The 13679-nt window shown below is 36.4% G+C and overlaps 1 protein-coding gene across 1 annotated transcript in view; it reads left to right on the top strand.

Annotated features, from left to right (window-relative positions):
- LOC127426552 (glutamate receptor ionotropic, NMDA 3B-like) overlaps nucleotides 1-13609 on the top strand; it is a 142739-nt gene extending 129130 nt beyond the window's left edge. The window contains exons 6-9 of the mRNA XM_051673432.1: nucleotides 5653-5804; nucleotides 8904-9068; nucleotides 10272-10339; nucleotides 11122-13609. Coding sequence (XP_051529392.1) covers nucleotides 5653-5804; nucleotides 8904-9068; nucleotides 10272-10339; nucleotides 11122-11635 — 899 coding nt within the window. The 3' untranslated portion in view covers nucleotides 11636-13609. The remainder of the gene's footprint in view (nucleotides 1-5652; nucleotides 5805-8903; nucleotides 9069-10271; nucleotides 10340-11121) is intronic.
- The last annotated feature ends 70 nt before the right edge of the window (nucleotides 13610-13679 follow it).

Consider the following 13679-nt stretch of genomic DNA (forward strand, 5'->3'; position numbering starts at 1 on the left):
AGCTCAGTTTAAATGTTTTAATTAATAGCAGGGCCAGTGATATTAAAGGTACACTAAGTAATTTTAAAGCTTTAAACATAAAGAAATTATTAGTACATCTGACAGATGTTTAAAATGATTTACTCTTGCAAAAGGTGAAGACTCCAGTCTTATCAGTCATACCCCCTTATCAGCCACCATGTTGAGATCACATGATCTGTCGAATACTACTTTGTCTCATTAACCTGCCAATTATCAGACACTTTCAGTTGTGGAATGAATTGTGAACTAGGGATGGGCATTTTGAGTAATTTTGTAGTCGAGTACTCTAACACATAAAAAACGAGTAATCGATACTTGAAATTTACAATTTAAGTTCAACCTTCAACTTTCGAAGCTGTTTTTCTTATGAAAAAATTTGCTATATGCATAAACAACAAGATCTAGATTCAAAACTTAAAAAAAAAAAAAAAATGAAAACAAAATTGCACTCACACATAGAAACATACTTTCCAAGTCTTCTGATGTGATACAGTCTCTTTAAATAATGCCAGAATGTTCTTTTTGACAGAACTAACTGTAAGATTTAGATGAGAGAAGCAGTTTCAGTGTTGCCCAAGGCAGGCAAAGGCACAAAGAAAAAATCAAATTGCAATATTCTATTAGAGTTTTTTCTAGTCATATATTTAAAGCTGACCGAGTACTCAATTAATTGATTACTTGTGCACATCCTTACTGTGAACAGGCTATTTCTGTAACCTAAAACCTTGCTTTGACCACTGTTGTATTGGTCAGCTAAACTAAGGAGTCAAGGTTTAGCCGGTTACCTCTGACAGTTAGCCCCTACTGGTAGATACCATAACTACAGCATAATGCTGGCAAAGAGCATCTTACTTCATTGGCGGCCATTCAAAATAAGTAGTAGTAGTATTCTGACTAAATAAATTGATTTGCAAGCAATATCAAAAATATTTTAATAAAGTCAATGCTTTCCAGATATTATAGATGTCCTAGAGCAAAACAAAAATATGAAATAAAATATTACTTAGTGTACCTTTAAGAACTCTTGAGAATCATGTACAGATATATTGATCAGTGTGTGAAGACAAGAGGCAGATTAATGTTTGATTTTGCCCTGGGCATGAAGAAAACAAGCTGACTGACATTTGAAATATGAAAAACTATGTTGGAGTGACATAGAGAGAGCTAAAACTTTGCAGGAAGTATCCAAACTGCCCATATGCATGTTTTTGAGTTTACTGACAAATCCACAAAAGAAAAGCGCAGAAAAGTAAACTTGGCCTCTTTCCTGCTGTCATGCATTCTAGTGGGGAAGCCAATTTAAATGCAAACCTGGGCTCTTTTCCTGAGCTGCATACAGGAAGCAAAGATCTTTCCCAAAGGCAGCAGGAAAGGGTTTGCTGGAAGAAAAAGATGTTGGGGAGGGAACAGTTAAACAAAATTGTATAAAATAATTTTGGTTCAGTCTATGATTTCTTCATTTCCAGGCCTGACCCTCAGCTAGGCGTCTAGGCTAATTGAGCTCGCTCCCTGTTCCTCAGTGTTAATTAACATATGTCTGTTGTCTCATTTCTCATGTCTGTTCATTCCCTCACTGCATTGACTATTTTGTGTTGCTCTGGGTGTCCATGCAGGGCATTGTTCTGCATGTTTTTTATAGATTAATAAGCATGGTCTCATGCATTGCTGTAATTTAGCAGACAGGTCTTGTCCTTCAATTCTGCCTGCAAATAGTGCCAAATTATTTGGGACACTATCAAATTGCTCAGGGAAGCAGAGTGGCACTGAAGATTTTCAAGCAAGATGTTTAATGATCTCTTGGATATGTACAATAGTTATCTCTGTATTTATACCATATTGTGTGTAATATACTAATTTGCATGCTTTAGAGCTTAACAGTTTAGTTGCGACCCTAAAATGAGTTGCAGGTACTGAAATGGTTGTGGTCAGCAGGGCAAAACATTTCTAAATGCAAATAATAAACTTCAATGAACAATATTAATGGGCAGTGTTAAGACAGCAAAATAAACAGGCTTGTCCATTTTTGAAGTAGATAAACACTTTTTTTCCATATAGTTTTATTTTTGCACAACTTCATATTCTGTCACTTGGCCAACATGGGCAGATTGTGTGACGTGCTCACATCCTTAAAAAACCATGAAAAAAAATTATGCAAGGTAAAAGAAATGATGACACCAACTACATAAAATACTGTTTCACCTGCAACGAGTATGAACAAGATTTGAGCCAACCACAATTTTGGGTCGCCATTTGATTTCAATGTCAAATCTGGTTTGTGTTGCTGTTGAGAACTACTGATTTAGCAGATAGATCTCATCCTTTAATTATTTGTTACATCAGATTGCTTGGTATTTATGGAGGCAAAGGGGTGCTGTTGATTTTTTAGAATGATGTTGAGTGATGTTTTGGATATGTACAACAGATATTTCTGTTGTATTTATGCCATATTGTGTCAAATGATGATTAGCATGCTGGAGAGGGTGTGAAAGTGTTTGTGCGTGTGCATGCTGCAGCTTGGCAGCAATGAAATGCGTAGATGTCAGCATTTGAATATCTGCAATCTGTCAGCCAGTTAGGGACCGGGGGGGCCAGTGAGTGACAGATTTTCTGCAGAAAGCTCAAGGTTAACATCCCACTGATTGGTCCAAATATTATATTTGCTCCTTATATTTGATATTTCCCTATATTAATTGATGTTCTGTGTATCAGGCCTCTCCCAACTCATGCCTTGCTCTTTGCTGTGTTAATTACCATATGCCTGTCATCCAATGTCTTATGTCAATTCATCCCCCATACATGTACTGACTTGCCTGTCTTCCACTGGCAATGCTGGTCTATCAATAGGACTCTTAAACCCCACCCATATCATAACTCACCTCTGATGCGACACACCCCTCCTGTCACTTCATCTTCATCCTTGCCTTCACTTTTTTTTGTTACCAATTTTGACATAATTTGTGCAATTCCTGACACAGTTTAAAGGAATAGTTCACCCACAGATGAAAATTATGTAATCATTTACTTATACTGATGTCGTTCTAAACTCGTACACAAAAAGTGCATTTTTGAAGAATATCCTAGTCGCTCTTTTCCAAATATTAAAAATAAAAGCAGACTGTGGGTGTAAAGCTCTAAAATGACAGAATAGTACCATTAAAGTATTGTGCATGTAGTTCTTGGGCTATAGTCCAAGACTTCTGAAGACATTTGATAACTATGTGTGAGAAACATACATGATGCAATGCAAGTAATGCCACCGTATTTGATTTGAGAGCTAAGGCAGAGGGCAAGATTTTCAGTAAATAACAATTCCCATTTCGGTCTTTTCCTCACACAAAGCTATAGTATGACTTCATAAGACTTGGAATATAGAACATTGTCATATAGGAAAAAAAATTAAATACTTTTTTAATGGTGCTTTTTTTGTAATTTTGGAGCTTGACAGCCCAGTCTCCAGGATATTCTTCACATTTTGTGTTCCATGGAACAAACAAACAACATGAAATTAAATGAGGGCAAGTAAATAATGACAGAATTTTTTTTTTAGGTGAACTGTTCTTTTAAGAGAAGAGTCTGTTTTATTCACATTCCTCTAAGATGTCATTTTATTCATGAAGTTTCATTTGCATGTTTCATTAGTGACATCAAAGAGAAGTAATGGAAAGTAAAAGATCAGCATAAAGGCAAAAATAATACCATCAAGACTCGAAGAGAGTATTCGAGAGTCAAAAATTTAGCAGTGGTATAGAGTAGAGAAATAACTGTGGGTCGTGTATGGCATTTTTCAGGCATCACTGATTGACTTCAAAACATGAAATATCAGGACATTTGCTGTTTATCATACATTTGTTTCCCCCCATCCATCCATTAAATCAGCTCAATGGGCACATAATGATGTTGTTCCCTATAACACACTGAACTTTTTAAAGAAATTGTTTTGATGAATTGGACTGTCTGGATTCAAGATTATTAAGTCTTACATGCATACCTCGGGTCTTTTGTGACCCAAGACCTCATTCCACCCCTTTACCTCATCCATTTTTTTATTTAGTAAATAAAATACTTTAGTATTCCTCAATCTTTCTCTTACAGTATGAATAGTATAACAAAAATAAAAAATAAAAATAAAAAATAATTATATATCTTTTTCTAACTGCTTAGTTACAAAAAGTGTATAGGTTCGTTAGTGACTCGAGATTTGTAATAGTGTCGAAATATACTTGTACTTCCATAATTATCTATGTAGTTTACTATCACAGGATATCTATTTCTTTATTTCAAGACAAATTAGTAATATATTCATACAGTGCAACGATGATGAATTATTAATATCCCATATGTATGTACAAATAAACTTTATAAATGACATTTTTTTTCAAGGTGGCGCTGTTGTTTCAGCGATTGACTTGTTTTACATTTGATATTGCTATTTGACAAAGAAGCAAGTAAAAGTAAAATATAGCCAGTTTAACACATGAACAGTACAATAGGGCTATGCTATTTATTTACACTCAATAAGTGCATGAGTGCCAGCATACTTCACCGTTGGGATGATGTTTCATGTTGTAAGCAGTACCCTTTTTACAGCATGCGTAGTGCTGCGTGTTCTTCCCAAACAATTCAACCTTACTTTCATAAGTCCACAAAACATTTTCCCAGTAGCATTGTGGAGTGTCAAGGTGGTCTTTGGCAAACTTCAGGCACACAGCAAAGTTTTTGTTGGAAATAAGCGGCTTCATGCCGGTTTAATGTTTTCCATACAGTAGACTCATGAACAGAGATGTTAACCAGTTCCAGTAATTTTAGTCTTCAAAGTCTTTAGCTGTTGCTCTAGGGTTCTTTTTACCTCACTGAGCATTCTGTGGTGAGTCAGCTTGGCTGGACGGGCACTTCTAGGGAGAGTAGCCATGGTACTAAATTGTCTCCATTTATAGACAATTTGTCTAACTGTGAACAGATGAATATCTAAACTCTTCGAGATGACTTTGTAACCCTTTCCAGCTTTATGCAAAGAAACAATTCTTGATTGTAGGTCTTCTAAAATCTCTTTTTTGTGAGGCATGGTCCACATCAGCAGATGTTTCTTGTGAATAACACACTCAAAATGTTTGAGTGATTTTTATAAGTTAAAGAAGCTCTAACCCACACCTCCAATCTCGTTTCATTAATTGGATGCCAGGTTTGCCAACTCCTGACTCTAATTACTTTTTTTGTGTGTGTGTGTAACCCTAGGGGCTCACTTACATTTTCCACAGCACTAATAGGATGTGTTCAATAAAGTCATGAAATATTATAATTGTTTGTGTGTTGTTAGCTTAAGCACATTGTTCTTTGTCTATACTTGTGACTTTAATGAGGATGAGATCACATTTTATGACCAATTAATGCAGAAAACCAGCTAATTCTAAAGGGTTCACATACTTTTCTTGGCACTATATATATATATATATATATATATATATATATATATATATATATATATATATATATATATACACACACACACACACACACACACACACACACACACAGTATATATACGTGCCGGGTTGCTAAAGACCTGAGGTATGTAATAATATTTGGCAACACACTCATGCATTTAAGGGTTAATAGGGAGATTTTCATTCTCAGGTTACGGGATTGGACTGCCTCAGAACTCACTGCTCACTTCCAACATATCTGAGTTCATCAGTCGCTACAAGTCTGATGGCTACATGGACATGCTGCATGACAAATGGTACAAGGTTGTGCCGTGTGGGAAGAGAGTCTTCATTGTTACAGAGGTGAGCAGTATTCAGTCAAATTGCAGAAAATTTAAAAAGGTACATTGTGACAAATCTTCAGGGTTGGCCCTAAAATCTGAATTTTAAGATCTTTTAGTTTGAATAGTAATGAATGAATAAATATATTTATTTATTCCTATATCTTTCAATCCTTTTAACCGGATTAGAACCATGTAATAAATTCATAGTTGGCGGTGTCACATTCTGATCTCATACATTTGAGCTATTTTATTGTCTTATTAGAGTCACGTAAATTTTGTGTGAGCTGTACTTTTATATTGATTTTTTAAAACATTAATCAATTAATGTAATGAACCACTTAAACTGTTAATTTACACCCGAGAACTGTACATGTACACATAAAACACTTGTTTAAGAAAATGTTTTTTTTAAGGGATAGTAAACCCAAAAATCTAAATTCTCACCCTTTTGTTGTTGCAACCCCATTTTTAGTCCCCGATGTTAGGCATCTCCTTCTGTGTTCCACGGAAGAAATAGGTTTGGAACAACATGAGGGTAAGTAATTGATGACAGAATTTTTCATTTTTGGGTGAACTGACTCTTTTAAATGCACATTAGATCTTTATGTCTTACTCAGTTCCTACCTGTGCCATTCCGGAAGACATATACTGTATTTTATTTACACCTTTATTACAGTAGTGTAAACCAGAATCTTGAGACAGTCAATGACTACTGAATTCCATAACTGTGTAATTAACTACTTAATGTGTTTTTCAATCAAACAAAGCTCTTGGGGTGGAACTTACAGTGCCTTCCCTTTGTATGACTTTCCAATAAAAGAACAGGGCAAAAGTTAATGAGGTGAAGTTTGTAACACCATCCTGTCATTCAAGAGATGGCCAATAGAGAGTTCAAATGCTTAGAATTTCCTCAACATCCCTTTAAGTCTGTCAGGCTAATGTGAGTAAGAGATATTTGCTTTAGCCTTCAGTTGCACAGGAGCTTCATTTCTTTTTACATATTGATTTGGCTCAGTACCTTCACTAACTTATCTCATGCCATGATCTCCTGTGCTGTCAGTGGTGTGCAGGATCTGCAAAAACCCTTAGAAGATTCCAGAGTAAATGACACTTTCAGAGCGTGCTGATAGGTAAAAGCTGTGTGAGGCTTTTTGACATCCATTACAGATTCCAGTAGAATAAATAAAGAGGCCAGACTATCCCTCTCTCCATAAATACAGATTTCTCAGTGCTGGGGAATGCTTTATGCTTGAAGCAGGGCCTGTTTTTTTTAATTTTATTTTATTTTTTTTATTTCAGGGTGAAAATTAACATAGCCTGAGCAGAAAAGATTATTCCTCATTTCCATTTCAAATCTTGGTGCTCTGTGGCATCAGAGGCTCACAGAGGGACAAGAACATGAGGACAAAGCACTGTGAGCTGGTTAAAACCTACGCCAGATACACTCGGTTTTGTGCACAAGTGAACATGTCTGCTCACCTTTACAGGGATAGTTCACTCAAAAATGAAAATTCTGTCATCATTTACTCACCCTTATGTTGTCCCAAACCCATTTGACCTTGTTTTTTTCCATGGTAGACCAAAGGAGATGTCCAAGCTGCTTTCTTCCATAAAATGAAAGTGGATCTTCTTAAGCCATGTGATAGCTTTTTGTGAGGAACAGACTAAAATGTAAATCATTATTCACTGAAAATCCTGCCCTGAAAGTAGCGGCCACCATTAATTTTCAATGTATGGAAAATAGCAGCGTGGACATTTTGCTTTGGAATGACATGAGGATGTGTAAAAGATTACAGAATTTTCATTTTTAGGTGAGCTATCTCTTTAAGTACTAACAGAATGTGCTATTTCTCAGAAATGTTTAGTAGTATGTGGTGGCCATTATAACGATTTACAGGTTTGAATTGCTGCATGTGGATCAGTAAAATACCCAATGAATCTGACTTTACCTGCTTTATGAACACAGGGTACTGTACTGTAGATAAGAAAAGTTTCTCTACCATGAAAAGTGTCTCTTTCACTCACTTGTGCCCTCCGGTCAAAACACAGATGAAAGTTTGAACTTTCCTTCATATTTTTATTCTCGTCTGGAGTTGCTGTGTTTGTTGATGTATTGTATAAGAAATTCTCTATAGAAAAAAGACATGTTGCTCTCGCAGTCTTACACGTCTAATGAAATGTCAGTCAGTATTATACTGCCCTCCTGTGTGCAAGTATTGTATTACACATCTTTCCTCAGAGGTGCTGTGTGTCAATACAATTTTTTAATTTAATTAATTACATAATGTGCCTATTAATTAATCGCAATTAATCATATCCCAGATAGCACACATACATCTCTTAAATGTCTGTTTTAGTCTAATAAACATCTGCTAAACATCTTAAAAAGATCAGATTTACAAACATTCTAAACCATAAACATCTTAAAGACATCTGCTGAATGTCTTATTGACATCCGAGACATACTTATTGACAAACGTCTACTAGACGTTTTGCAGATTAGCAAAAAACGTAAAAAATAAATAAATTAATTAAAAATAATAATAAAAAAAAAAGCCTTCCAGATGTAAACACACACATCAAATAGACATCTGATGTCTGTTTGATGTCAGAATGCATTTACATCTGGAAGACGTATTTTTTAGGGTTGTTTGCTCATCTGCAATATGTCTATAATATGTATGTCTCGGATGTCAATAAGACATTCAGCAGATGTCTTTGAGACGTTTATGATTTAGAATGTTAGTAAATCTGATCTTTTTAAGATGTTTAGCAGATGTTTATTAGACTAAGATGCTTTCCAGATGGAAAGATCTAAAACAGACATCTCGGAGATGTACTTTACATGTGCTCTCTAGGATATATGCTGAGAAAACACAGGACACGTTCTTGTTTTTGAGGATGTTGTCCCTGCAAAGTAAGCTGTGAGAAAAGAAAATATTTAAACACACACAGACAAATTACAGACTTCGTCTTTAATGTCTCGCAGAATGACTTTCAATACCTTTTTGAAGTGTGTGCCCTGTGAGAATGACTGTGCTAGTAATTATGGTTAATATAGCTCATAATCTAATGTGCCATGAACTGTAATCACACCTATGTTTTTCTCTCTCTTTAGACGCTGCAGATGGGCATCCGTCACTTCTCAGGGTTGTTTGTTTTGTTGTGTGTGGGTGTGACCGGGGCCTTACTCACTCTTGTGGGAGAACACGCCTTCTATCGCCTGGTTCTGCCACATATCCGCCGCAAACAGAAGTTCAAATACTGGCTTCACACCAGCCAGGTGAGGCAGGAGCCGAGCTCACTGCTGTGTGATATCTGGGAGAAATTACAAGTGTCTTGAACCAATAATTGACAATAAAAAAAATTCTTTAAAGAGATAGTTCACCTGAAATGAAAATTGTGTCATCTTCTAGGCTGTTCTTCTCTGGAAAGTGTATAATACAATAATGGGCAAAAAAACAAAAACAAAAGCACCATAAGTAGTCGATACAACTCATGTGCATAGGGATGATCACTTCTGAGTGCTGTACAACCTGTACTGGCATAAATTGCCAATTCTATGCCAGAGATTTGCTAGAAAGACTTTGTTCTACTCTGATAATTTCGCTTTTGCTATGAAAGTGCCATTCCTCTGTGATTTGCTTTTTCAGTTGGTGTGAAAAGGCCTAATGGGTGCACTCAGTAACTTTTGTCTTTGTGTCATCTTGGACACAGACACGACACACAGACTGACAGCAACAGTGGTGGCTCAGTGGTTAAGGCTCTGGGTTACTGAGCAGAAGGTCAGGGGTTCAAACCCCAGCACCACCAAGATGCCACTGTTGGGCCCCTGAGCAAGGCCCTTGACCCTATCTGCTCCAGGGGTGCTGTATCATGGCTGACCCTGCACTCTGACCCCAGCTTAGCTGGGATATGTGAAAAAAAAAAAAAAATTTCACTGTATATGTGTGATAAATATAATTATTATTAGTATTTACAGTCAGAGATGATTATTTAATCAATGAGTGAAAGTGTCAAATAACAGGACGGTTACTGAGATTAAGTGAGTAGTATTCGGCTTGTCATGTGATTCTAACATGGCAGCCCCCATGTTCGGACCCCCTCCATGTAGAATAAAACAGCTTTTATAAGGTTACTGATATGACTGGAGTCTTCATTTTAATGTGAGTGCTCATGATTTCCAACATACTGTATATTGCAAAATTATAAATCATGTCTTTCGGAGTTCAACTTTTTTAATGAGGAAAAAATTACTGAGTACACCTTTAAGAATGGAAAGGGTCCGTTATTCATGAATGCAAAGCTTTTTGTAAGCTGTGCTTGATCTCTCAGGATCTTATAAGCTACTTTCTCTGAGGGAGGGGGATTAATGCTAAGTGTAGTCAGTGATTGGCATCTCTAAAATATTGATTTTAAAAATTAAAAGCATGATTTTGATCTGTCTCATTCCTCCCTTGCTGAGATAATTCCATTTTTTTGGCAGAAAATCCACAGAGCTCTGAACATGACTTATGAGGATGTGAAACGACAGCGGGCAAATGCAGAGAAAAGGTTTTGACTTTGTTTTACTATCTACATTTCAATTTAATCACAGCAGGATTATGATTATCATGCCTCTCCTCCATAAATGCGTAAACATACAACAAAGCACTTTAAATGTTAATTTTTTTTGCTTGTAATACTGCTGTGCAAGCTGAGGATCTTGCAATGATGGATGTTTTTTTGTGTGAATACTGCATGGATCATTCCTATTATGCAATACCTTTGAACTCTGTAAACATCTAAAACAAAACAAAAAAATTAATATGCTTGTTTTAAGGAAATATTTCTAAAAAAAAAAAAAAAATAAAGGCCAGACTTTAAGAAATATGCTATGGTCAAGCTTAGGCATGTGATTATTTACACAGTGGCAAGAAAATTAACAGGATGCCATTATAGAACCAAACAGGATGAGGATGGAAATAGCTAAAGTTTGTGATTGACAGTTATCTTGCATGTTAATTTTTACATTTTTAACCATCGTTTGAAATGTAGATAATATTTCTGATATTTTATCAAACAGAATTTAATATTTGACAGACATATCAACTGATGTTATTGAGGGTATGGAAAAAATCCTATAAATTGATTACGAAATAATCAGTTTAGAAGTGCATAGTAAGGACATTGCAATTCACACATTCACCACCATGTTCATTTAAATCTGATATTGTGACAAATGAAAAGTAACTAATTTAATTTTAAAAACAGTGGCATTAAAACATTTTATCCAATATATTAACATATAGGAGTAGGAATGACCCAAATAATTTATGTTGGCTCTCTTTTCCCAGTTGTAACATCCAGAAAGCTCAACCACATCCGCCACCTCCACCTGCTTCACTTGGAGCCTTTGCCAGATGGAACAACGAAAGCACCAATTCACCACAGGATTCCAAGGACAAGAGGGTCCATTTCAACCTGGAGTCCCTCAACACACGCCGTCTCCTCCCCCGTGCCATGGCGGAGGGGGGTCAGAGTAGCACTGCCTCTGTGTTCAGCTCTGGGGCAGGAAGTCTGTTGGCGAGGGTGTGTGAAAATGGAGGGCCCGTTGCTCAGCGGCCCACCTCTTCGGTGAGTTCCTCAAGCCCCCCCAGAGAGGGTGAGCTTGAGGAGCTCCAGGCAAAAATCGAGGAGATCCGTGGTCAATTAAAAGCCGCTTTGGCTCGCAGGGCGGAGCTTCAGACTACACTGGCTAAGGAACAGTCGGCTGCCACTGAAGTCCCGGCGACCAAAGTGGCTCCGCCCACAGTTACAGCTACCATTTGCCCCGCCCTCACCAAAGAGCCATCAGATTTGAAAAGGTGATGCTCAAAACGACTGGAAGAAATATGACAAAGGACATGTTTTTCTATCAGTATCCTCCAAAAGACTTTCATATAAACGTGGAATCTTTTAAAAGCTTCATGCTAAGGCAACACTGACCTTTGGTACAGTTTTGCTAATGATAACGCTAAAAAGACCTCATGTGGCTTATTTTCTAAACATCACATAACCCAACTGGTTAAACTAGGAGCTGCCTGGTTGGGGATTCTTTCAAATCATTGGGTTGTTTGAGGACTTACAGAGCAGAATATAAGGATGAAAGCACCAGCAAGCCCATGCTTTCCTCTCAGCAGCCTGATATACAAGCTAATTTAATTTAGTCACATCCAAGAAGGTCCATTCCCTCTGCCAAGCTGTTTCGACTATTATTTTCATGTCTGTTCAGGATAAGGAACAGAATAAAACCTGAATTGACAGTATGCTGCACCAGAGACCTCATCATGGAGTCAGAAGCAGAAAAAGGACCTTGTGTTTGCCGCTTTGGCAATGACTTTAAAGCTTGTGTCTGATCTGAAAACTGCTATTGTTTAAGGAATATTCAATACAAGTTAAGCTCTATGGACAGCATCTGTGGCATGCTGTCAGTAACCACAAACAATAATTTTGACCTGTCCCTCTGTTAGTAAAAACTAGTAAAATTAAAGTCTATGGGACAAGGGATTGCAGTTACCACTCTGTCTGTGCAAAGTTATATCCAATTTTTCAACTCAATTGTAAAGCCTGGTAACTTTCACACAAAGCGCTCAAGTATGCCAGAATAGAACGTAATGTAACTACCCGCAAAGTACCGTTTACGTGGAACCAACTCCACCTACAGGACTTAGATTTGTAACACCCTTCAAGTTTATCCAACTAGAACAGTTGTTCCAACTCTAAAAGGATGATTCAGACAACTTTACAACTCAAATAACATTTTTGTGCAGAAGAATTAAAATAAATGCTTTTACAAACATATGAGCTTCACATTTCTGCTGGAATGCCTTTCCCTATTGATTTCCATATGTATATTATAGTGCGATATCTGCTTGTTTTTCCGAACTAAATGGCGAGTCAAAATTATTGTCTCTGGTTATCGATATGTCACAGATGATAAAAGCTATATTCAACCCAGAACCTTCCTTTAATTGACCCTTTTTTTTCTCTAGAAGGTTTGACATAAGGTTTGACATTTGAATGGCCAGGTTGCCTGTTTGAATTAAGTTCTGTGTTAAAATAAATAAACTTGATCTTATAAATTTGACATCTTACTTGAAATAATCCAGCTCAGGGCTGTATTTATGGGTGTTAATTGCATTAACTGAGCGCTACATCATTTCAAATCAAATAAGTCACTTTTCTTGATGCAATCAAAACCAAATATCATCTATATGCATAGTTAACCTCTAGTTAATATTTCTAGCTTGATTTCTGGTACAATGTGATTTTAGTGACAATTCTAGATTATGATATTACATACATTTAGGACCTCACCTTCAAAAGAGATTAACATTTATAATGACATTGATCTTGGAAGATTTTTGGAAGATCTGAAGGATGGGTTTTTCAGCTGGAAATCCAAGGATGTTCAACACAAAATGTTCTCAAATAATGCAAAAACAAAAAATGTTTTCTACATTTCAGTTCACATACATTACCAGTCAAAAGTTTGGACTCAAAATCTCATTATTATAACTCTTTTTCCACAAGATGTTAAATCAAAACACTCCTACATTTTAGCTTCTTTCAAGTAGCCACCCTTTGGTTAGATTACAGCTCTGCATTTTTTGGGAATTCTCTAAACCAATGTCATAAGGTCTCCAACTGAAATGCAATACTGACATGCAGTATGCTGGGCACTTGTTGGCTGTTTTTCCTTCACTATATGGTCAAACTCAAACATTAAAAAAATCTTTAATTGTTTTGTGAAATAAATTCATCCATGAGCACAATTTATATTTGTCAGCAAAACTAATTACAAGCATTTTAACATAATCCTTCAGATTAAAAGGTATTTAAGATAATTAGAAACTAATTTTGTCAAGTGTCC

The sequence above is a fragment of the Myxocyprinus asiaticus genome, chromosome 35 (genome assembly GCF_019703515.2).
Source record: "Myxocyprinus asiaticus isolate MX2 ecotype Aquarium Trade chromosome 35, UBuf_Myxa_2, whole genome shotgun sequence".
NCBI lineage: Eukaryota > Metazoa > Chordata > Actinopteri > Cypriniformes > Catostomidae > Myxocyprinus > Myxocyprinus asiaticus.